General features: G+C 38.0%; 1 protein-coding gene across 3 annotated transcripts in view; it reads right to left on the bottom strand.

Annotated features, from left to right (window-relative positions):
* LOC122079431 (mediator of RNA polymerase II transcription subunit 23) overlaps positions 1 to 25,999 on the bottom strand; it is a 76,335-nt gene that overhangs the window by 38,831 nt on the left and 11,505 nt on the right. For 2 of the 3 annotated variants that reach the window (XM_042645916.1, XM_042645896.1), the window contains exons 3-8: positions 24,133 to 24,247; positions 21,271 to 21,370; positions 20,177 to 21,148; positions 13,390 to 13,627; positions 4,195 to 4,412; positions 3,705 to 3,918 (exon numbers count right to left, since the gene is read on the bottom strand). In XM_042645916.1, the coding sequence (XP_042501850.1) occupies positions 3,705 to 3,918; positions 4,195 to 4,412; positions 13,390 to 13,627; positions 20,177 to 21,148; positions 21,271 to 21,370; positions 24,133 to 24,247 (1,857 nt within the window). The remainder of the gene's footprint in view (positions 1 to 3,704; positions 3,919 to 4,194; positions 4,413 to 13,389; positions 13,628 to 20,176; positions 21,149 to 21,270; positions 21,371 to 24,132; positions 24,248 to 25,999) is intronic. The other variant, XM_042645906.1, reaches the window with a different exon arrangement.

Below are 25,999 nucleotides of genomic sequence, written 5' to 3'. Positions count from 1 at the left end.
CTACCAAGGAGATTGTTAAATGTGAACACTACCACAAACCATACCATACTAAGGCCAACTGTTGGAAGCTCCATCGAAAACCCGCTGATTTTAGGCAAAGCGTGCTTGGGGCAATCCAATACTAAAGCCCATCAAGCTGAGACTGTGGACACTCCACCTGCAACTGATATAGGACTCTTCCAAGAGGAACTCCAAGCTTTCAGACGTATGGTCAAGGCTTCCAATTCTTCAGCTCTTGCCAATTCAGTCCCTTTAGGCTCTAATTTTGCTCACTCAGGTATTTTATTTGGTGGTCGTTGTGCATCAGTCATCTCCACTCCCTAGATCATTGACTCCAATGCCACTGATCATATGACCGGTTCCTCCAATTTGTTTTACCAGTATTCACCCACCTCAGGCAGAGATAAAGTTAGGATAGCAGATGGCACCCTATCATTTATCTTCGGAAAGGGTTTTATTAAGTGTTCTTTTATACCTCTGTCTTTAGTTTTACATATCCCTAATTTTAATACTAATTTGTTATCCACTAATAGTCTTACTAAGTACCCAAACGGTAAAGTAACATTTTTTCCTTCCCATTGCATTTTTCAGGATCTGGTTAAGTGGAAGACGATAGGACGTGATAAGGTGCAGCGTGGTCTTTCTTTGCTTGATGATGGTTGTCTCCCTACGACTATAGCATCAATAACTCCTCATCAGCTACACTTTACTTCTTTAGAACTGAATCGATGGCATTGTCATTTCAGACACCTACAATTAGGACCTTATCTCTTTTATTTCCGTATTTAGTTAAATCATGTACTAAGGATGAACACTTTTGTGAGGCCTATACTTTAGCTAAACAGACTCATTCCAATTATTTACCTTTAAATAAAAAAAGCTCTTCTATTTTTCATTTGGTTCACTCTGATGTATGGGGTCCATCACGTCGAAAATCTATTTCTGGGAAAAGGTGGTGTGTGTCCTTTATTGAGTATCACTCTCGAACTACTTGGATTTACATGATTTAGCACGAAAGTGAAGTGTTTGGTTGTTTTCAGCAGTTCCATAAAATGATTCAGACTCAGTTCAATGCAACTCTGAAAAATTTGTGTACTGATAATGGAAAAGAGTACATGGAGGGTCAGACAAGCTGTGTTGACACTCCTGCTTAGAATGGGGTGGCTGAATGCAAGAATAGGCACTTGTTGGATATTGCTCGAGCTATGATGTTTGCTAGATAGGTTCCATCTCAATATTGGAGTGATGATGTCCTCACAGCATCCTACCTAATCAATCATATGTCGACTTGTGTCCTTAACTCTCGAACTCCTGTTGAGGTTCTTCAAGGGACTACATCCTTTTAGGTTCCTCCAAAGACTTTTGGGTGTGCCTGCTATGCTAGGAGTGACAGTCACCAGAAAAATTGGAACCTTGAAATACTAAGTGTATATTTCTGGGTTTTACTCTCCGACACAAAAAGGATACAAGTGTTACCATTCTCATACCCCGCGTACAATAGTAACAATGGATGTTGACATATGTTTCATGAATCTGTTGGTTACTACTCATCGTCACCTCCTCAGGAGGAGTTTGGTGCTACTAGTGAAGAAAAGATGACTCTTAGGTCTGAATTTACTTGCTCCACGACTACAGGTAAGTTTTTGTTTTTGTTTTTTTTGTTTTTTTTTTTTTTCATCTTATTTCTTGTTCATGCAACTACGATGAGTGTTTTTTTTTCCCCTTCTCGCTTTTTTCTTCTTCTGTTCTGCAACTTCTTCGTACGCGATACCTGATTTTTTTTTCTTCCTTCTTCATTTTCTTCTGTTCTTCACTGAGCAGATGAGCTATGGAGCTCTGTACCCCATTTTTTTTGTTCCTATCTCTTCTTTTTTTTCCCTTCTTCTTTCTTCTCCCTTATTTCTCTTTCTTATTCTGATCTTCATTCTTCTTCTGTTCTACAACTTCTGCATATGATAACCCTTTTTTTTTTTTTTCCCTTCTTCTTTCTTCTTTATTTTCTTCTGTTATTCCTATGGGCTGTGGTTCTGTTTTTAATTAATTAATTCAATATTTCAATATGCTTATAGCCTCTTATATGCAGCTATACTAGTTTATTACTGCCTAGTTTATTTTGTTAAATTGCCGTTAAGTAGGTCATCAGTTGGACAGTTGCTGAATTGCATTTTGCTCTTAATCTGCCCTATTTTGATTTCAATTTTTAATTATGTTTGCTAGTATTTATTTAATAGGATTCAACATATGAGTAGTAGGATTCAAGTAGGAATTGAGTCAAATAGAATGGTTTCTATAAAAAAAATTACACAAGAACGCTTTAGTCAATAAGGTGACGCCCCATGCCTACCTTATTGCTAAGGCGCTCCGAAAGACCCTCAAACGCCTCACCGTCTTAATAACTATGGCTACTACTGCTGCAATGTCTCTGCACAGATGCTTCTTGTGTTTGATCAAGAACGATGAGGCCGGTGTTTGATCTAGTCTACGCCTTGCGGTGAGAAGCCCGGGTGGTTCTACAAGTGTTTTCTTCTCTTCTTCTCAACTTTTATTTTTCAAGCACCTAATACTGTTCAGAATACCAGTTATAGAATTTATCAGTTGTTCACAATCGGTCTCTGCTATTAGAGGCAGAATCTGGTCTTGGTTTGGACCATACTCCCTTAATCCAAGTGTGGATATACTCTGATTTGGACTGCTTCTGACCAGCCAATCTGAAGTTATAAGATCTCCATGATTTTGACTTTTAGTGAACTGTGATTCTTCCAGATCTGAGATCGATGGGTCTGAATTATTTTCCGTTGTTTCCCTTGGTCTGTGGTTCATGTTGTTAGATTGAATTGGACCTAAGTGAAGCTATGAGAGACCGATTGTTAGTTCTATTCTTCTGTCCATATACCCTACTGGTTTTAGATCGATTATTTGCTCAGTTCTGTCCTACTGTTTATTGTAATCTGATTTGCTACATTAAAGTGTGGGTTGGTTATGGTTGTTCTTTAATTAAAACTTCCTGCAATTGAGACTTGGTCTTGGTTAGACCCCTATCCTAGTCTACATTAGTCCTACCATCACAATAGACCATGAAGTTGATGATGGATTGTCTAGTGGGTCTAGTCCAACCATCACACATCACAATCACTCCATAGTCTTCCCATGCCCACTATGTATCATCAATGTATTCCAGTAGCTCCTTTTTTTGTTGGGGAAAGTAAACATTTTCTAGTTCATATGCAGAGGGCTCCTTTAGTCTTAGAACAAGACCAAGACTAAGCATGCCATTCCTCACCACTTCGCCTACGGTTATTTTAGGCCTGCCCTTAGATCTTTTAGCTCCTTTAATCTTGAATCCAATCACTCCTTACTTGGGAACTTTTGAATTATATAGTTCTCTTAGGTGGTCATGGATCGGAATATGGGTTGAAACAGAGTGCATGATCATAAAGAAGTTTTCAAACATTAGGAAGAAATTTCTGCAAGCACCGCAAAGACTTCATTCTCGAATTTAAATTAGGAAAACTGATTCAAGAATTGTGATCACTATCAGAATACCAGAGACATGAAACATGGATCTATAAATAGAGTAGAAGAGTACTGCAACAGTCAAGACAGAGTAGCTACATTGTAAAACTAAATAACTTCTTGATTGCATTACACTCTCACCAGATTTCCCAACAAACTCAATCATGCCACAACACTAAAGGAAAATGTACCTTTAGTTACTTGCTTCCACCACTCATCTATTTGCTTTCCTTTCTGAAGTTGTTCATGACTTAAAAATTCTCTAATAGAAGTGTTGAATGACCAAATACGCAATGTTTGGCTACTGCTTATAAAGTCGAGCAAAATACTTTGAGGACTAACACTATTTGGATCAGAGTTTCTATCTTCTCTGTGAAATGATAGAACCTTTCGAGTAGTCTCCACCTATAAGAGAATTGTAATGTTATTAAAATTCATAAACTTGAATAAGAAAGAGAGAGGACAAATTTGTATCAAAAAGTTCATCAAAGAATGCTCAATTTATAAACAATTGACAATTATGAATATGAAATAAGCATCCAGAAAATGAAGGCAGGCTATGAGACCAGCCTTGGCCAAGATAAAGAATGAAACTATCTCAGAGAACAGAAAAGAAGACCAGCAAAGCTACTCAATAACCCACTTAGAAAGTCACGACTTGAGCAAGGTTTTAGAAGCAACCTTCCTGGGGTCTGTGCTTAAAGCATTTGTCACAATCTCAATCCGAATAATTTGAGCTAGTAGCCACGTCACGTGATTGCTTCGAAGAATCTGGTTCTCACCCTTGGTAATTCGAGATGCAAGTTTGTCCACAAAATCAGTAAAATCAATACACCCATTCTTCATGAGAAAGAAAAACACATCTGAAAATATGAGCCAATCTTGCCAGCAATGTGTATCTGGAATGAACCAATTACAGATAAGAATAGCCTTAGTTTACAAAGATAAATCTAGGTAGACAATCACTAAACATACCAGAAACAATGAACCCCCCTCCCCCCCACCCCTCACAATGCACATCTGTATATATGTAGAGGATTCCATATGGCTACAGCATTACAAAAAAGTCTGGAATCATCCAAGCTGCACGTTTTACGCAGATATAATACCCACACCAAATTCCAAAAGAAATTTAAATATTATAAAGCATCATATAACTATTGATGTAAACACAATCAAACTTATTTTCATATTTTCATACATAGACCTGGCCCAAGCCCCAAGGTTCGACTGCAACCTTTCTAATATGAGTTTTTCCCAATTTTCCAACCAAATACAAAAAGAATTCACATAATGCAATAAATATGGTAGATGGTAGTAAACTATAAAGATTTCTGCACCATACATTTTGCTACATGTTCTGAGAATTTACTATATTCTCTGATTTTTAAGGCACTAGCAAAAATATATATGCTTGTGTCCTCATTATTTTTTTATGTTCAATATTCTTCAATAAAAATGCTAGGGAGAAAAAATAAATTAACACTACCATTGTTTTACATTGACTTCATTGAGTAATCTTTTGCCCCAAGGCCCCAAGAGACTACAGAAAAGGAGGCATATTATTTGAGATTATGGTTATGGATTTAGGCTCACTATTCAAATATAGAGTGAATGTAACAATTCAAAAATAGCAGCAGCATTCTAAAATGCATTAATCTCCTTGTCCTTGAAACATTAGAGAGGTTGTTTGCTTATATAATGCTTCTTAATTTTGTATTGATTCCGTTAAACAGTGTAGTGTGGAGTTTTAAGTCATCTTCTTATTACTAAGTCGGTATATTTGTAATTAGAATAATCTGTCCTTAGTTTGTAATCTTACCTTTCTTAATGGTATAAGTATGTGGGCCAAGGCTCACGATAGAAGAATTCTGAATCCTACCATGAGGGTAGGGTTCTTTCCTTTCTCCATAATGCCTCTTCTCCTCTCTCCTTCTCTCTTCTTCTTCCTTCTCTTCTCTCTTTATCTCTCTCTCTCTCTCTCCTTGGATCACGCAGGGACTGGTTTTCCCAGTTTTACATTGTTTCATGGTATAGACCTCTTCTAATCAGTCTCTGTTCCTTTGCGGTTTGCAGCAACCCATGCTGCCATATATATTCTATGAAACCCTAGTTAATAACCACATGAAAATAAACCAGGGTTTCTTCCCTGAATGCTGCTGATTTGTTTCCCCCATGGTTTGAGGACTCGGTTTTGGGCATGGTTTCAGCCAGGCTTGAAACAGAGATTTGGCAAGATCTCAGCAATATATCGCTTAAACAATTTATCCTTCAACAGCAAGTCTCGGGGTTGGGTTTCGGTCGCCATATGGCCAAGTTAGGTCTTGAAACTTGTCATCCAACCTAGTTTAGGTCTTCTAAACATAGTGGAAACATTAGATTTGAAAAAAAATTAAACCCAAAATGGTATTTCAAGTTCAGACCAAATGTGGGTACTCTATGTTGCCTGTATACAATCTCTACCATAGGCTATTCCACACAATTTTAAGTACTACTAGAACACATATAAATGATACAATTCAAGTAAAATAAGCATTAGGAATTCAAATATATCAAATTATTCACAACTTAAACCCTTGGGTGTGATTTGGCAAAAATTGCACCAAAAACACAAACTTGGAGGACTTCAATTCAAAACAGGCCAAGAATTGGGAATTCAAATTTCAACCTAGTCTCCTCAAAATGGAGTATATATATCACATGGGCTAAGTGGTTTCGACGGAGATACCACAAAACGAGAAATTGGGCCGAGACTTCAGTGAGATATTGAAATCTCATATGAGATTATGTACTATTTGTGTATCGCCTTACATTTCGTCTCAAGATCTCCCGAAACCAAGAAAATGTTGAGATCTCGGCAAGTTCTCCAATCATGGTTTACCCTTGAATGTATCACCATGGAAGATGAATTTACATCAAAGTTATCAATCAAGGACATTACTTACAGCAGTGACTCCTTGGGTTTTCGTCTCTACCGGTACTAATTTTACTGCGTTTATTGCTGTGAAGATTAATTTACATCAAAGTTATCAAGCACATGAAGGACATAACTTGTAGCAGTGACTACTTGAGTTTTCGTCTCTACCGGTACTACTTTACTGTGTTTATTGCTGTCCAAAATACCTAGCAGTACACCCTATTTTTTCTAGGCTTTTGAGAAGATCAAGATCCCCTATAACTGGGAATCCGTCCATCAGATATTGCTCATATTATAGGGCTGTTCTACTTGGGTACACCTGAATTCTCTGCTCTCTGACTCACCCAAATTCTAGATTTCTGATTTCAGAATTGACCACTTTCAAAGATCACTACAAGGGGGAGTGTCCCTGTTGAGTAGTAATCATTGGGTTAGTTGTACTTTTCTTTCACTTGTTTACTTGCTTTTAGTTATTCACTTTCCTTGTAATTGGACTTAGAGTCAATTACTTGAAAATGTTATAAGTGATGGGGCCAGACCACGGTAGAAATATTCTGAATTCTAACGTGGCCTAGGATCGTCTCCTCTTTTCTCCATCGTGTTCTCTGGCCTCTTCTCTTCTTCCTTCTTTTTATTCTTTCTCCTTCTATTCTTTTCTTTTCACATATTCAGGTTGGTAATATCTGATTTTGTCACATGGTATTAGAGCAATGAAGAAAAAGAAGAAAAGCATTCCATCATATATGTTGTTTGCTGTTTCTACTCTCTTCCACTGCCTCCCTGTGTTTACGATGAAATCTCTTGTTAATGGAGAATAAAAACAAGGGTTTCTGTTCATGACATGCTGTTGTTCTCTCTTCCTTTATTCTTTTCTATTTTTAAACCACCACATTCAATTTTATTGCACATGAGAAAGCAAGCCACTTCGGAGCACAGCATATTTAGCTAGGAATAATGGGAGCGAGCCCTAGAACCGATTGAGTGTTATAGTTGTCACGGCAACAAGGCGAATCAAGGCATTGGAGGGCTGCCTAAGCACTTAAGCAACAAGGCACTCGCCTTAAGGCGATCAAGTGTTATCTTTTATTTTCCCTCCTTTCTAACATTATTCAGTATGCTACAAATACCTTGTATCATAAAAAAACAACATTAAGCCACATCAAGTCATCAAAAATCAACATGAAGTCGCATCAAATCATAAAAAATCAACATTAAGTCACATTAAGTCATACAAAATTAAATTTTAGAGAAATGCTCTTGTTCTATAATAAGTTTACTAGTCAAATGATTTTATTTTTACATGAGACTTTTAGTATTAGGTATAACATAAAACCAACTTTCCAATAAGTCTAAGGATACTTAAATCTGATTTGTAATGACAAAATTATGTTCCGGTCAAACTTATTTTAAAATGCACGAATGCCATGAAAATTGCCTGAATGAAAATAATTTTATGGATATCAAAACAAAAGATTATTTTACTGGACTTTTGGTTTTTAGCAATGATAAGATCTATAAAATTTCAGAAGTAAGAAAAAATCCAGCATTTAAAAGTTTAAAATCTCCCATATAATCAAATCCAGTTTTTGTTCTTGGACTGGGGCATTGACTTTTTATTCTTTTGGAATTTGATTTTCAAACTATTTTTATTAGATTCAAATAGGGGTATCTGCTTATTTAGGAATAACATCTTAAGTAAATGAAATAACAATCATTTACTTAAATGATATTTAGCATAAATAAGTGCCAAAATATAAAGCGACTGTCACCTAGGGCCCAGGCAAACGGCCTGGATGCCAAGGCGGCGCCTTGACAACTATATTTGTCAAGGTTAAATAGTAGAATAGGAGAAAACCTTGTGTCCAAGTACAATTGGTCAACGGAAAGCCAACTCAATCAATACATGAAAAAAGCTATGATGGAGCCACCCTTCTCGAGTGAGTTTCGCTTATTTGCCCTGTTGTTCCCATGTTTCGGAGCACTAGCTTCAACAAGCTTCCGATCCGATCCGGTACTCTTTTTTCTTTTTTCTTTCTGAAGATTAATGGCTGTGGCTGTTCCCATTATTTTCTCCCTGTTTCTAGTCAATACCCCAGCCCTGGAGTTGGGTATCAAACTCTCACATCTCCTTGTCTTCTCTCTATAATTCAGGATAACATTCCTTATCTCTGGCAGATTCCACCTACACTTCCCTTTGTCGAACCCTTGCTGGAACTGTGAGTTCTTGAGCAGAAAACACAACTGTTCTCACCCTTACCACCACGCTTGATTTTACAAATTGACTTCTCTTTCTGTTGCTAGATGCTGGATCCACTGGGGATTGCATTTGGGAGGATATTGAAGTAGCATCCTTCGCATGAAATCTCATTTCGATTTGTGTCTCGTAGAGGGAGCTCTCTCATCCGAAGAGGTCCTGGTTTCCCATAGTTCTGTTATTCAAAGGTAAAAGACAACCAAATTGTAGGTTGTTTCTAACCCTTTTTTCCCTAAGATTCCAAAATACCCCTCATTCTCTCTTTTATTACTCCCTCCAATTTTTTTGAGTCACTTCCAAGTCTAACCCTCATGTAATAAATATAACCTCCACTTGTGTCCTCTCCTGTTGAGTTACCCAATAACCTTCTCAAAATTCTGATTTATTACAAGTTTACCATTCCTCTTGAGAACTTGTGATAAATTAAAGATTTTCCCACCCCTCTGGTTCCTTTGATATATTTACAATTCCGCCATACATTTCTTCTCTTCGTCACCAACTATTTATATGCTTGTGCTTATTAAGTAGATCCAGTTGTCGGATTACCGCCAATTTCTTTTGCAGTCATATTTGTTTGACTGATCATTACAATTGCACAAAAGATCTGTCAGATCGGATTAGTTTTTCTTGGGTTCCTCGGTACCTGCTAATTTGGTGGCTATATATAGTATACAAACCAGCCATTGGATCAACTCAATATTTTGGGATTATTGTTATTTCCTGTAAGAAGCATTTGACCAGAATTTGGGAAACATCTGGCTCTCTGATTTTTGTTTATTAATTTATTACTATTCTGCCCTGTTTTGTGTCCTGAGTTGGAGTTCTTTATCTACTTTTCTATGATCCGTTGCTATTGATGATATTGCAGCTGCTCTTTAATATGGAATTTATTGGTATTCCGCAATGCTGGTTGTTACTGCCACATGTTGATTGGTTATATCCTTTGGCATCCTCCCTGCACTAGTTTTCCACGTGTAGTACTACACTTGAGGGGGAAATTAGAATTATCAGAAATTTGAAGATTATTATATATAATTATTATCTGTTCATGTTATTTGCTCCAATCAGCAACATAATTTCTCATGAAGATGGTTACTTGTTGATGAGAACATCACTCCAAGATTTAGAACTTATCAGAGGAGACGCAAACATATGCTGCCACATGTCACTTCATTACAGCTAGACGACCAGCATCATGTGTTGTTCTTTTTTTTTTCTTTTTTCTTTTTTTTTCTTTTTTTTTTTTTGGGGGGGGGGGTGCAGACTATCTTATTTTATTGTTGTGTTGTGTTGTTATGTTGTAGTTATATGGGTAGTTGTTTTAGAAAATAACTATTTAGAGGTTCAATATGTAGTTATATGGGCACTTATTTTAGGAAAAATAGCCGTCGTTTGTTGTGTAGTGTCTTGAAGCCTTTGTACTCATTATGACAAGTCAATGAATGAAGGAAAGTATTTTGGAACTTGGAGGTTATTCTCTACAGCATGAGCAACTCTATGCAATTCTTGGAGTGAATCCAAGATGGTGTGAATCCATTCCTCTTTCAAACTATATTCCTACAGCAGACCATCCCTGTTTGATCCCCAAATCCATGGTTGTTTGTTCCATCATAGTTCTCCCAACCTCCATTTTCATTTCCTAGGAGCATTCCGTTAGTTCTTTCAATTAAGCAGCCCATAAACCCCAATAAACCATACTTGCTTGGCTGGAATAGAACTGATAGTGATGAAAGATGTGGTATCCTAAATGTCCTTTGACCATCCTTGCCGAATCTCAAAGAAACCCTATTTCCCGTTCTTTCCTAGACTCGATTATTGCTAAATTTCTTGTCAGTTTTTGTATCAGTCTCATATCTCCAATTTTTATTTCAAGTTCAGCCTCAAATACTTTGGATATTCTTCTATCAACAAGGAGGCCTTCGAGGACACAATCTTTGGAGTTAGGTAGTGATTCAACACTTATTCACAGCTTTCTAAGTTCTAACACATGGGACAGCAAAAGAAGGTATTGATCTGTCATGTTTCTCTCAATTCTGCACATATGATTTGTTTAATTCTTTATTTATGGCTATCCTTATTAAGTATTTCTGCATGTATGCTGAAATACGAGTTGAATACCCTCCCCAACCTTCCAACCTTTCAGTTAGAATAGTTTTCTAGGTTTCCCAAACCTGTCCTACTGTGGTTTTCAGCATCAAGATTCTTATATGTGGTTCCCAACAACCTTATGTTATGTGGTTTTAAGCAACCTTATGCTGTTGTTAGTGGTTCCTAGCAACCATATGTTATGTTATGTGATTCCCAGGAACCTTATGCCATTACTTGTGGTTCGCAGCTACCTTATGCTTTTATCAGCAGTTCGCAGAAATCCATGCCGCACTTTTACCAGTGGTTCATAGCAATCTATGCCACACTTATATCAGTGGTTGGCAGCAAACTATTCTACTGTTTTACCAATGGTTAGCAATGATCTATGCTGCACTTTTATCTATCTTCTTTGTGAAGATTACTACTTGCCTTCCTTGAGAAGGGCTTATGATGTTGTTGTTGCTGTCCAGATTTATTCAACACGAAGATTTTTCTCTACTGTTGTTGTTGATGGTTGGTATTGCTACGAGGGTGGAGTCCCTCTGTGCTCACTGGAGTCTACGACTGCTATAAATGTTCAAGATTATTTCTGTTCCTAATATATATTCTTGTTGTTTTCAAGCTTGAGCATTTTGATATATATATATATATATGGCACACTTGAGCGAGGTACCCCAGGCTTTAAAACTGACATTGGGGTACCATGTGAGTTTATTCCTACCCCAAACTGATATGTCATTCTCAGTTGGTGTTATTAAACAGGTAATGGAAAATCCTAAGCAAGCTCATTGGGATGTTGCATGTCGTGTTTTGAGATATCTTAAAGGTGCACTCAGGAAAGGTCTAATTCTGATGTTGACTTGGGCCATCAGCGCTGATGGTGATCGCAGATCTATTACTGTATATTGCACATTTGTCGATGGCAATCTTGTTACCTGGAGTTCTGAAAAGCAGATTAAAGTGGCTCGGTCGAGTGTAGTCTTAGTATAGGGCTATGGGCACATTGCAATGGAACCGATGTGGCTAATGGATTTTATTCAAGAAATGGGTTTTCAGCATAGTTGTCACAGCGTCAAATTGATCCAAGGCGGTGGAGGGGTGGCTAATCGATTTGGCGATGAATCGCCCGTTATGGCGTTGCCATGGCGGTCAAATCTCCCATGTGTTATTTTTTATTTTTCCTATTTTCTAAAGTTATGTAGTATGCTATTTTTTTATTTTTCCTATTTTCGAAATTTATTTAGCATGCTACAAGCCTACAATATATACCCTATAACATAAAAAACCAACATTAAGTAACATCAAATCATCAAAAATCAACATAGCCCTATCAAAATCACCTTGCATTTTACAAAAATCGACCGCCTAGTGAATCAAGCGTGACCTGGCGTCCATGGCGGTGCCATGACGACACCTATCAGCCAATGGCGACCGCCATTTGTGAGTCACGTAAATCGTAGCACTGCCATGAACTTCTTTTTCCGCCAGAACGCCAAATCGCCGCCTTGGCGATGCCTAGGCAACGCCATGACAACTATGGTTTTCAGTTCCTAAACCTATGGAGATGTATTATGATAATCAAACTGCTATTTATATTGCTAATAATCTGGTTTTACATGAGCGGACTAAGCATAATGAGGTCAATTGCCATTTTGTGAGAAATGTAATGCAGAAGTTGATTTCTACTCCATTTGTTAGCTTCAACAATCAATTTGGTGATATGTTCACTAAGACGTTTAGGCCTTCTTTTCTTAGTAGTTGTTCCCAAGCTGAGCATGGGGAGACATATGGTCCAACTTGACAAGTGTTAAATAGTGCAATGTGGGGTTTTATGTTATATTCTTATCACTAAGTGGATTTATTTGTAATTAGAATAATCTGCCCTTAGTTTGTAATTTTACTTTTCTTAATGCATAAGTATGTGGACCTAGACACTCGATAGAAGCAGTGGATTTACTTCTTAAAGTAATTTTACCTCTCTCTCCATCACATCAGGACTGATTTTTCTGGTTTTACATTGTTTCAAGTTCTTAATCATTCCAAAGCTTTTATCAATTTTTTCTTTAGTATTTACCTCATTTTATGATTTTTACAATATTTTAATACATGCTAACATATTTTGATGTACATTTCCATTTTTAGAAAAATCCGAATGATGCTCAAAACTCAACATTTACATGGTCGCAACTTGCAATAGTAGCATTTGGAGATTATAGAGAATTACCTAAGCTTATCAAAGAATTTTATTTTACATATCTCGACATACCTCATACCTTAATGATATTCATGAATAGAGCTTACATTCTTCTGGAATGTATACGCATCTCAAATAAGTATATGAGACCAAATATACATAATTATACTGATAGCTTAAACATGAAGTGCACTAATGCCTTGTATAATGTTTCAGAATGATTAAAAGTAGCAAAATTTAGAATTCCATACCGTAACTCACAAGTTAATTTTCTAGAGTTTAAACAGTATAAGAAGACCAGCTTTTAATTATGTTCAATACAAAGTTAAAAACAAGCAAAACAAATTAAAAAACAGAAAGTTAAATGAATGTATACCAAACTCAAATATATGCTAATAATATAGAGTGTATAAAAAGAATTGCCTGAATTTGTTAACTTCAACAGTTCCATTATTCTATCAATTGTTGCCTCACAAATCATTTCAGAAGAGAAAACTGTGCCAGGAGTTGGAACTTGTTGTGCAGGTTGCCTATAACAAGGAGCCAAAAGAACCACACGCCTCCACCAGTCTGGAGATGGAGTAGTATGAAGAGCATGTCTCAAACAACGCATAGCTCTTTCCCAGTCCAAACTCCCTCTTTGGATGGAATTGGCAAGATCCTATACCAATGAAAAGAAGCCAGATTTGATCAACTCTATGCAGCCCAAGCACGATTGCTGTAAAAAAATCAGTTCTTTTTTTTTTCTGTTAAATAAAAGATCAAGCTACAAATACATCCTTGCACTTCCTATTCAAGCTCTTCCCCATCAAACGGCTACTACCATGACAATGAAATGGCCCAATCATTAAATTAACTATGTATATAGAAGGTCTAGTGATCTGTTAGAGACAAACTCATTAATTTTGTTCAAATGAAGCACTGCCAAATTTCAAAGAGATTATACAATGCCTGACTAGGGCTGGCATTGGAACCAGTTTACCTGACTTACCCTCCCAACCTGCAGAGGGAAAGGTGGCGATTCTTTACCCTATAAGCTAAATGGGGAGGATAAGGGTAAAAAAGAGGCACATGCCAACTCAAATGGAGAGAGTACGTTTAAGAGGGGGGGTCATACCATCCCATCTACCCATCTATGTAGGGGTGAGTAGGGAGTTTGATGTGTGTTTGACTATATGTTTTATGGCACTACACCCCAATGCGCAGGCCAATAGGAGGGTGCTTGGGAGCATCTTCAGCACACGGGCAGCACAGTCTTTCCACACCTGCTGTGTATAGGCATAGACACATGCAAGCGAGTAGCATTCTTTTCTCCACATTTTATTATATATTTCCAAGGCCCAACCTAAAAGCCCAAGTAGGTATATACTTGTAAACCATCCAATCTAAAGCCCATAACCAATGGCCATTTCCCCAAACCAAACATCATTGATGATGCTTTACCATTGACAGTTATAGGTTGACCTACCAATAATGATGCTTTACCTGCCTAACCTGTTTACCTACCTCATAATGGGAGTTTTTAGTTTTTTACCCGGATCCTATAGTAAAAGGAGTAAGGATGAAGGCCCCCACATGCACTGGAGGGTAAGGATAAGGCCATGGTTCAAGATCTCGGTCAAAACTTCAAGTTTGGACCAAAATTTTGTGGTATTGACACAGCACAAGACGTGATGGAGGGTCGAATTGGATTTGTACCTGGTCTCGACCAGGTTTCAACCAATTCCGACCAAAATTCGAGGAAATCGATGGTTTTGTTCAACTGAAATGGTCCAACCATGCTTATATAAAAACCCACTGTAGGTCAAAACCTGTCCTACTTCGACAGGTTTCGACCGAGAGCCTCTGGTTTCGTGGGTTTTGACATACAAACACTATGTTTTGCCAAAAATCTTCATTTTTTCCCCAACTTTGTGCAATCTTCTCCTGTTTTCTTGCATGAATCATGATCAAACAAGATCAACCCAGAGAAGGCTTCTTGGAGCTTCATAAAGCCACATTCCCCCCCCCCTTTTTTTCTTTTGTACAATGTGGTAGTAAAGATGGTAGAATACATTCATCCAAAGAAAAAGATGGTAGAATACTTTCAAGTTTTCAAATGTTAGATAGAATAGCCCAATCTACGACTTCATGAAATTGATTTTTTCTTTTTCTTTTTTAAAAAATGCATTTTCCTACAACATATTTTTGAAAAAAAAAATTAGGGTAATATGTGAGTGTGTGTTCAGATTAATATATGCTAAGACACCGTTGGCCGATCTATGGCGTAACATCATCAACTTCATGGTATATTGTGATGGGAGGACTGTGTTCCTCAAGTCAGTTGATGCATCCAGGGAAAAGAAGGATGCAAAGTATATTTATAAGTTGTTGAAGTAAGTGGTGAAGGATGTGGGGAAAGAGAAATGTGGTACAAGTTGTCACTGCCAACAAGAATAACTTAAAGAAGGCAAGGGAAAAACTTATGCAAAATCCCAGGTACCGACTATTGTGGATTCCATGTTCATCCCACTACATCGATCTCATGCTGAAAGACATGGGGAATCCAAGGATTGTGAAAGATGTGGTAGAGAAGGCAAGACAAGTGACCACCTTTGTCTACAATCATGGATTTGCCCTGTAGTTGTTGATAAGTGTGGTGGTGACTTCGTGAGGCCAGGGAAGAAACGCTTTGCAACAAACTATATCATTCTGAGGAGCTTCAAGACGAAAATGTCTGGACTTAGGTCCATGTTTGCTTTAGAGGAATAGTTTGATTGGGAAGGGTCTAGTTCTCGTGGTCTAGCAGCCCAGGCCAACATTACTAGTGACAAGTTCTGGGAATGACCTCTAGAAGGACGTAAGGATCTTAGACCCTGCCGTCACTATCTTGAAAATGGTTACTCACAGAAGAAGCCCACCTTACCACACTTGTGGGATGCTATTGATATGATGAAGGTGCAGGTAGAGGCAGTGTACAGACAAGGTAACATGAGGCTCCTTAACATTATCAGAGATTGCTGGGAGAGGCAGCTCATGCATCCACTACATAGGGCTGGTGAGTTTTTATTTACTCACCTGACATTTATTCTTTTATTCATTATTTTTTATTTTATCTTCAACATACTATCTGAATCTAAAGTACCAATACAAGCATAGACTTGCAATGAAACAAGATCTCATAGATGCAATTCACAAAGTGGTGGAGAGGCTAAAGCGAAATGCAAATGCTCAGTCAGTGATAAATCAAGAGGTGAGAGTTAGGCGTTGTACGGTAGTTAATTACTTATGCAATTACTAATATAGTATTGGTGCTAACACTGGTAACAAACACTGAAATGGATACAAATGAAAACCTTCAGGGATTTTAATGGGAGTTTAGTCCGAGCAATGGCTATTGCAGGTTGGGAGAGCACTGCTGTTGGTTGGTCCAACCACTTTAGCCTTTTCGTTCATATTTAGATATGCATCATCATTTACCATCACCTAACAATACTCTGTAATGCTCTTATGCAGCTAAATGGTGGGTGCACTATGGAAGAGACTCACCCAACTTGAGCAAGGTAAATATTAAAGTGAGTTCCCAAACATGTTCGACTAGGTGCAAGCACAATTGGAGTACATTCAACCTCATACACTCCAAGAGAAGAAACCGGTTGGGTGCTAAGCAGCTTGAGGACTTAGTTTATGTGTATTATAATATGAGACTAAAATAGGAGCACATACGACTTGGCTTAGAGAATGATAAGACCCTAATCGAGTTGGCCGAAATCTTCCAGTTGGAAAAAGATGATGAAGATCCCCTTTATGATGGATCAGGGATTGAGGTGAGCCAATGTTAGACGAGGCTAGTGGTCAGTCCAACCGCCAGATTGCTTCCCCAGATGAGTGCTAACATCGAGGAGTATATAGTGGCAGAGGGGGCAGAGTTCACTCACAGACCCCACGTCCATTTGAGCCCTCGATCCTTGGGTAAGGCCATTACCAAATTCTACCCTATCCATTGCCAACCCTATGCCTATTTGAAATTCATTATCATTGCAAGACATGCTATTGAAGCAGAATTTGGATACTATAAACTATCAGCAACCATCAAGTTTATATTAGTAGTTATTTAGCCATGGACAAATATGCTCTTTGCACACCTAACAAGCACATAGTCACATGCAGTCAAGAAATATAAGGCTAAAATTTAGGGTCTTGTTCTTTCATACAATTACCCATCATGAATCAGCAACTTACTTCCACTTGGCATATGGAGTATGAGTTGATACAAAATTGAGGAAACTAAAGGGAAATCCTGTTCCCTTGGGTGGTGACTATGGATTCTGGTCCTCGACAAGTTTTTCACTCCTAATAATCTACAAAGCAGGGGTTATCAATAGGCTAACAGAGGAGTCATATTCAGTGAGGATGAGGATGCAGTACTACATTAATTCATCTCCTGTAAATTACCAATAGTCACTGGCCTATTTGGGGAGTATCTAGTGATGCCGTTCAAAGTGGAGCTTTTCTTGCAATAATAAAGGCCCCTTTAATGAGAGGGAGAGTGATGTGGAACCTGGGTCAGGAAACCCAATATGGGTTCGCACAAGGCCCACCCAAGCGTTTCTACAGCTTTAGAACATAGATAACACCAGCTCACCAGACTTAAACCTATTTTCTTCAACTGCTCAAGAATTAAGACTGAAAAAGACAAGACCAAGTGACCCTAGAAGGAGCTGTACTCTTCAAAATGCATGCCCCATCACCAATTTCTGATTCTTTGTCAGACAAAAAAAACTGCCATAATGTTTAACTCAGAAATCACCTTCTGCACCATTTTTCCATCTCCTCATCCGGAACAGTAAGGTCAAAATCCAACAAGTTTCTTCTAAATTCAGTAGTATAAATGATAGACCAGAGTCCAAATGATAGATCCACCACCCTAACATCAAAGACAAGAATCGCCAAGACCTCTTTAGAGGATAAGTGAGTGAATATAGGTGGGTATAAATCTCTCATAGCTTTCCCCCAAAATCCCTTTATCTTCCCAAAAGCAGCTTCTTGCAAAATTATCCAGCTGAATAGTAGTCAATGCCACAAAATCTTGATGAAATTTCATAAGGTTCTTCCAAACTAACACCCCATGAGAACCCACTCACCTAAAGGTATTTAACCCTCCATCTGACACTCCATCTGGGCAAATAATGGCATCTTTCAATGGGGGGGAGTTCCTCAAATTAAATCTTCAAAGGCACTTAGCCAGTAAGGCCCAAATTACGTCACAAACCTTACACCCAGAACCCCCAAGATTTTCAATTCACAGATGAACTTCCTCTTCACAAGATTAAATTTGCATTGCTTTTTCTTGTCCTCAAACCAACCATTCCAAAAGAGCTTTCTTACAATCCTTTCATTCTTTGGGGGCCTGACAGTGGGGCAAGCAAAATTGACATCAGACACACTGGAATGATCTGCAAAGTCCCCCAAATAAAGGTGACTGCCCAAAAAACAAATATTTTCTCTTTCAAATGGCCAGCCTTCTCTCCATCCTTCCAACCCCTAGATCCAGATTTGTTTCCAGGATTAACTCTATTAGGGCCCAAGTACTTAAAAGGATTTTGCCCCACTCTATAGACCAGAACCTCAGTACCCCTCTCCACTACTCCCAGGTCTACTTTACTACACCAACCAAAGTTTTGTTGAGAAGATTAACACTCATCCCTGACACAGCTTCAAAAAACCACAAGAAATATCTTAACTGAATTCTCCAGTCCACAATAGTTCCAAAAATGTATGGTTATCATCTGAATACTGAAGGGAAGATAGCACCAGACTGACTCACTCACTTTCACTCATCAAGCCAGCTCAGATTTACTACTTTGATCATCAATCTATTGAACATGACTACCATAAACAGGAACAACAACAGAAGTGATGAATGCCTCAGAAAGGAAAATCTTTCCCCAGGATATCACTGACCAGCACCGAAAAGAACACTGTACCTGCCAAATATCTAATGATTTTTTTTCTGTTTTCTGTTTAAAAGAAACAAAAATATGAGATACAAGTTTGAAGGGGTGTGATCACTGTGATGCCAGCAAAGGATACTAAGCTATATTTCTGGGAATATCTTAAGCACTTGGCCCAGGTTTGCTCCAGACCAGCTGCTTACCTTATGTTAAAGAGTACCTTACATTGTATTATTTGGCCAGCTGGGGTATTTCTGTGACTTTTAATTTGTATTTCCATTTTTGTTTGGGATTTTTTTCAACCTTTATAGGGGAAGAAAAAAAATTATTAGTCGGAAAACTGAACTTTAAATCGAGACGAAAGCATTGAAAAAGAAATTCAAACACACCCTGCACATATTGTTCATGTCATCCTTGACTGACCTGGTAAGTTTCCAGCCAAAAGCATTGCACCACAGTGGTCGATCTACATGTTGCACTACCTACATAATGGTTCATATTGCCACATCAACCCTCCACTCGTTTGATGTCTTAAAATACCAAGGAGAAAATCAACTAGATGGTGGTGATGTGCTGGAGATGGTCCAGAAAAATCGACATGTACACAATCCAAGAGGTGCTCTATCTACTCAACAGCTAGATTGGGTGTATCAGCCCTACATATGGCTAAACAAGGGTGGGAGATAAGGAAATGCTTCCCTGTTTACCAGATAAGGAAACATCATCATTATCATTATATTATTAAGACACGCATTTTGGAAAGATAAAGTTAATCCTTTGAATTTCTAATTCCAAGTTTTTAGTTTTGTGGCACTCCATAGTCTTGCACCCATCAAGGAGAGTAAAAGAATTATGGATTGAGTTTAAATGGAAGGAAAGAAATCTGTTAAAATGAAACCAAATCTTTTGATTCCACAGAGAGGTTGCTTATTTATCACCATAGCCAGCAACATTACAAATGAGAATGTCCATAATACCACAACACTGCCAGAAATGACTTGGAAGCAATATTTATTTCTGTAAATTCAATCTAAAATGATATGACAACCATTAATCATGAAATTGTCAATATACAAGTGTATCAGTAGATTTAAAGCAGTTCAAGAGCCAAATTGCTTCCTTGAATCTATAAGCTAGAAATCCAATGCATGCAAATCATTTAAAAAAACAAAAGGGACATCTAGCGATGGCCATGTCTAGAAATAATTTAGCAGACTAAATTTAAAACTTTAAAAAAGGTAAAGAAAAAAGAAGACATTCTCATAAAATTCTATCACCTCTCCATGTAATGGTTCACCAAGGACACTAGGATATGTGATAGGTACATATCGCACGTTTGCAACTTGTTCTCCAGATATATTTGGATAAGCCTGAGTAATGAACCGATGGGTCCCAAATGTGGGGCAGTGAAGGTGCTGATCTAACATTTGCATGTGCATAGCCACCATATCTCGCCTCCTATGGGTCTCCAATATAAGTGTGAATAAAGCCTCATCATCAGGTATATTTTCAACAAACTGAAAACCACTACGAAGTAGTTCATAAAAGGGCACACGACATTTATCCTCCTCAACCAACAGCCAAATTACATCCAAGCAACTGTGCAGCCATTCATTAAGAGCCCTATCAGGTTTCCAGGCCTTTGAACCATCACTATCATCAACCTCCTGCTGCCTTTGGTCCCAATTAACTAACCAATTCAACATGTGGGAGAAAATGTCAGCATAAGTAACTGGCTTAAGATTAGACTCAATCCCAGCTAAAATAATTTTGCAGGATAGCTGACGTAGACAGCTAATGGCATTATCTGCAAATGATGGATTGGCCCTTGATATGTGCTGTCCAGTGCACGAAACATCAGAAGATTTAACTGGTGACAGAGTGGATGGTTCTGTTGCAGTCTGGCCGGGAGATCCCATACCATGAATTGAAGGCAAAGGAGATGCAGGATTGGAAGGTTGAAAATTAGTAGGATTAGTAACTGTGCTAGAAGATGGTCCAATACCAGATTGACATAAATTGCTCGATGACACAGCACTAACTGCTTGATTACCCTGTCCATATGATGCCTCAGCAGTGGAAATTGAAGAAAGGAGATTAGGCAAGAATGAATCCCAGTTCACATAACCTATGTTGCACAAGTTCCGTATAGCAAACAGAATAAATTCAGCTCTTGGTGCGTGACTGCAACATTGCACAACCAAAGAAATGAGAACAGTTTCTGTCATGGCACGCAGTTGCTCCTGGTCCTAAGATGTACAATTTGACCAAATCAGATGCATCAGTGATCAAGAAACCAAGTACAATACCTTCCTATCCATAAAGCAGATGTCAACATACAAAGGAAACCATTTTCACAACCGGGACTTACCGGAAACTGGCTTTGAAGTCGCTCAAAATCAAAAAGAAATTGTTCATTTCGGGGAGGAAGGTCTCTGTTGAGAGCAGTTACCCTTTTTTGTGTTTTGTTCCTGATTATTATTTTGACCAACTATTGATCAGAACAGTAACCAGAAACAATGAAATGTAGCTTAACAGCAGCAGCAATGTCAAATATATATCTATGGCTTCAGCAGCCGCATATATAAAAACTTGAACCTAAGCATACAACACTATGGAGACCAACAATACATGGGCAAATATGGGGAGAGTGCAGGATCATCAAAAACCTCAAACAACCATAAGCAATTCAAGAATTTATATCAACATAATCCTCAACCAGATTAGAGAAGCAAAAAGAGAGAATTAGGTTTAAGACAAGGCTTCTCAATGAAATCCAGTAGCTGTCATCAGGCAAAACTGAAATGGAACTAATACTATTCTGAACCTGCAACCAAAAGCACCATAAATTACAGCATTTTCAGTGTGTGTAAAGGAACCTGAAGCAAATCTTTAAATATGACAAGGAATGAATTCCTCTAGGGTATTGCCTTCATGGGAAAGCATAACCTGAAAGGCAGGGCATTGCCTAAAACTCACAATCGTACATCAAGCCATGCAACAAAGATAATATGAACTCATCGACGAAGACTCTCACGCAACCAAATTCAAAGGCCTCAAAACACCTAGCTTGGCAAGATAAAGGCAGGAACATCTCAAGCTTCAAAGGATGCCAAGTCATCCACCTCCCTCAGGGCAACTTCTGTTTGACAGTTTATTCAGTCAGCTTTCCAGTGCAAATATTGCAATCTTGAGCTGTTCTGAAATTGTAAAGACCAATTCACTTAAAGGATGTCAGGCTGGAGCGGGCTTTTCATTTTTGAAAGTTTAAGTCAATAGAGAGTTTCAGTGTACTATACTTTGTATTTTCATCGTCTGGAAATACCCATGGGAGCTGCCAAACTTAATAATTGAATCAAAATAGTAGGTTGAAGTCATGGGTAACAAATTAGGAAGAAGTTTAAAGAATTGTTGCCAATCCTCTACATGGTTCACTCGAGTCTGGGCCTCCACATCCACCATCACCTTTTTTTTTCTTATATTTCTTTAGCAGAAATGTAAAATAGTGGAGCCCATTCACCGTAAGATAAGGTGTGGGGGAGCTTAAAAGGCGATTCCTTGAATTCGGTTACTAATAAAGTAGACAAACAAGGAAATTGGGACTTCAAGGGAGACATTAATACAATGTGGAATGAGATGAAATCATGTATCAGAAGGCTGCTAAAGAGGTTCTAGGGGAATCAAAAGGAATACATCATGCCCCTAAGTTGACCTGGTGGTGGGATGATGAGGTTCAAGCAGCCATTAAGACTAAAAAAACTAGTTTTAAGACTTGGCAAAGAACTGAGGAAGAGGATCTAAAAAAAAATGTATCAATTTGCCAAAAATAAAGCAAAGAAAATTGTGGAGATAGCAAGGGTGAAAACATATAATGACATTTATAACAATCTAAACACAAAGGAAGGGGGAAAAGCTACCTAAACGATAGCTAAAATAAGAGAAAGGAAGAGTAGAGACCTCAACATGTTAGATGTATTTGAGTTTCTTTTCAAGTACTTTAACCTAACAATTAACAAACACTCAAATTTCATATTTATTCAGATATGATGTCTTTTTCGAGTTAGAGGAGTTTCACATCTGGTGCTCCCTGTTTATGAAAACTCCAGAGATCTCCTCTATTCCATCACTGGGAATATTTCTTCTCTAAATTATTTAATGTAACACATCTGGGTCCTGATCCACTGGCTTTGTCTTACACTCTCAACTTCACACATTTGGTTGGCTTTTGCAATTGAGAAGATTCATGCAGCGATGTTTCTTTGGTCGTCAAAGGCACTCTTTAGTGGATTCAGAGTAGTTAAATCCTGATGGAATACTAACTTCCAGACTGTGAAAGTAGCATTTGATTGACACAGGTTGATTAAACTTAAATGGTTACTAAAAAGTTCGAACCCAAAAATCATTAAAAGAAATGTTTTTTCATAATTAAATATACATAAACTTGGTAAACCGAACCCGATAACAAACCAATAAGAGACCAAAACCAAAACTGACTCTTCCCTTATTCGTTTGGTTTCAGATTCACCCATTCTCATACTGAAACCAGTGAAACTGAACCAACCGATTGACATTCCTAATCTCCGGTGTCAGTAAGTTAGAGAGTCTAGAAAGGTTAGGATCAACCCAATTCAACCCTCCCTCACCTCGCAAAAACAGGAATCACACTAGGTTACAGCACTTTAGAGAGTCTCAAAAGATCCAAGAAATCTAAATGTATAAAGGTTTGAAAACCATTTTTTTTTTTTTGGATGGATGAGGTTTGTGAATTTTTCCCTCGTTGCAAGTTCACACTCCCTTCACACATTGACGACAAAGGCAAACAAGGGTGATTTATGTGATAGTGCATCTATCTCTCTGATCATATTTCAGACAAAAACAATCACCGGAAGTTGTTAAAAGAGCTAAAATAGTCATAAGATTACAATGTCTTTTTTTTCTTTTCCTGGAAAAGATAACAATGTTATTTCATAGTACTGAAATCTAGCAGCATTATTGTAAGTTCCTGTAACTTTCACCATTTAAACATTTTTTACTGGTTCAGGGCTGAAATCTGACCACTGAACTGGGACTAGTCTTCCATCACACATCACATGGACCTGCCAATGTTCACCAATTGGCAATGGAGCATGACCTTGTCACTAAGACAAAGTTCAAACCCAATTGATGCTTAACAGTGCAGCAGCCCAGCTCTAGAAATAGGCTAATGAATAGAGTTGAACAGAAAAGAGATTACCAGTGAGCCATTGGTGATCCATTTGTCCTGAGGTGTACTCTCTTCAGAGGGTTTCCTGGATTTGCCTGTGATGTGTCCAGTGAGACCTCTACCAACAGTAGTGAGGTAGGTAGATCTGGACCAAGGTACAAGGTATCAGATTTTGACCAGGTTTCAACTAAGGATTAAAGTATCGGTATCGGTCGCCGTATCGGTCAGCCAAAATTAAGATACGTATCGGAGGGTATCGTATCGTATCAGAGATACACTAAGATACGCTAAAGATACGCATATAAATGGATATGAAACATCTTTTTAAACACTTGTGCAGAAAAAATTTGTTAAAAAAAGCTATTGATAACATGTATTATGCATAAACACTAAATTGAGGGTATCGCACTAAGAATTCAAGGTTTGTAGTTTTCCCATAAATGTAAAATCCTTGTTCTCAACCTTGATTTCCACTTTAGTTAGAGAGAAATACGGCTGGCAGTAAATTTGGAACAAAAACCCCTCAAAAAATCGTGTTTTCTGAAAAATACCCATCTTGGCCATTATATGACCGTAGCGCACTGTACCGATACATACTGATACTCACCGATACGTACCGATCGATACTTACTAATACTCACCGATACATACTGATACTCACCGATACGTATCGATCAATACATACCAATACTCACCGATACATACCAAAACGTATATTTCACCTTGATTTCATATTTTCCATAGAGTATCAGTACGTATCGATGGTGTATCGGTGCATATTGGTATGTATCATAGCATATATATCGATACGAAAGGATTTTAAAAATTCCATGTATCGTATCGGTGTGTATTGTATCGGTCAGCTAAATTTAAGATACGTATCGGAAGGTATCGTATCGGAATCGGAGATACTTTAAACCATGGTTTCAACCCTTGGGGAGACCGAAATTTCAATCGAAACCAGGGAAATTTTGAGGAAACCAGGGAATTTTTTCCGGTTTAGTGGAAACCTAGGCTTTGACCCCAAAATAGTGTTTTCTTTTTTTTTTTTTTGCCTGATTTTTTGTGTACATCCTATTTTAGACATTTCTAACACATTCACATCATTAGTTTCATAAAAAGAACACAAAGTCATACTTATGTGGTGAACCAAAGGTTCGGTAATCATTACGCTGATTGTTGACTAAATTTCTGAAATTATACTACATAATTACATAGTCTACACTATATATAGTCTACAATCTTCAACAATACATAATACATAATCCAAATGATCCAAATTAAATAAATATATTACATCATCATTAGTTATCTCTCAACACTCAACAGTCAACACTCAAGTGACAACAATCAACACTCAAAAATCAATTCCAAGTAGAGTGTTTAGGCGGTTCCATCCCACGAGTTGCGTAGCACTGCGGATGACATAGCAGCTCCTCTGAATGCACCACATATGCGTCCCATGACATGTTTTGGACCCAATTGTCTTGGTAGTCTGTCACTGCCCATCTATAAGATGCATCATCAACATCAGCTAGGTATCCCAACCTAGATGAAGCAAGAACCACCCTTAGATTCAACTTTGTTATGAAAAAATGAAAATCTCCACTGTTTCCCCAAGTTTCCCGCTCCTAGGAGAAAAACTTAAGAAGAAAGGGTCAAATTCTGCTAATAGAAGGCTTGGGTTTCTTTTCAGACCAACTTATAGGACCTTATTTTGTCAAATTTGGTCGAAACCTGTGACTTTTAAAAGTGACAGGAGTGACAGGACATATTGTTTCGACAATAGCGATATGGTCGAAACCTACGAAATTTCACAAGTTTCGATCAAGTTCTCAAACCATGATCTGGACCATATGAAGTAATTACTTCCCTCCAATTTCACAGAGCAAGCACC

This window comes from Macadamia integrifolia, chromosome 1 (genome assembly GCF_013358625.1).
Source record: "Macadamia integrifolia cultivar HAES 741 chromosome 1, SCU_Mint_v3, whole genome shotgun sequence".
Taxonomy (NCBI): Eukaryota; Viridiplantae; Streptophyta; class Magnoliopsida; order Proteales; family Proteaceae; genus Macadamia; species Macadamia integrifolia.
This window is presented reverse-complemented; position numbering and strand designations above follow the sequence as displayed.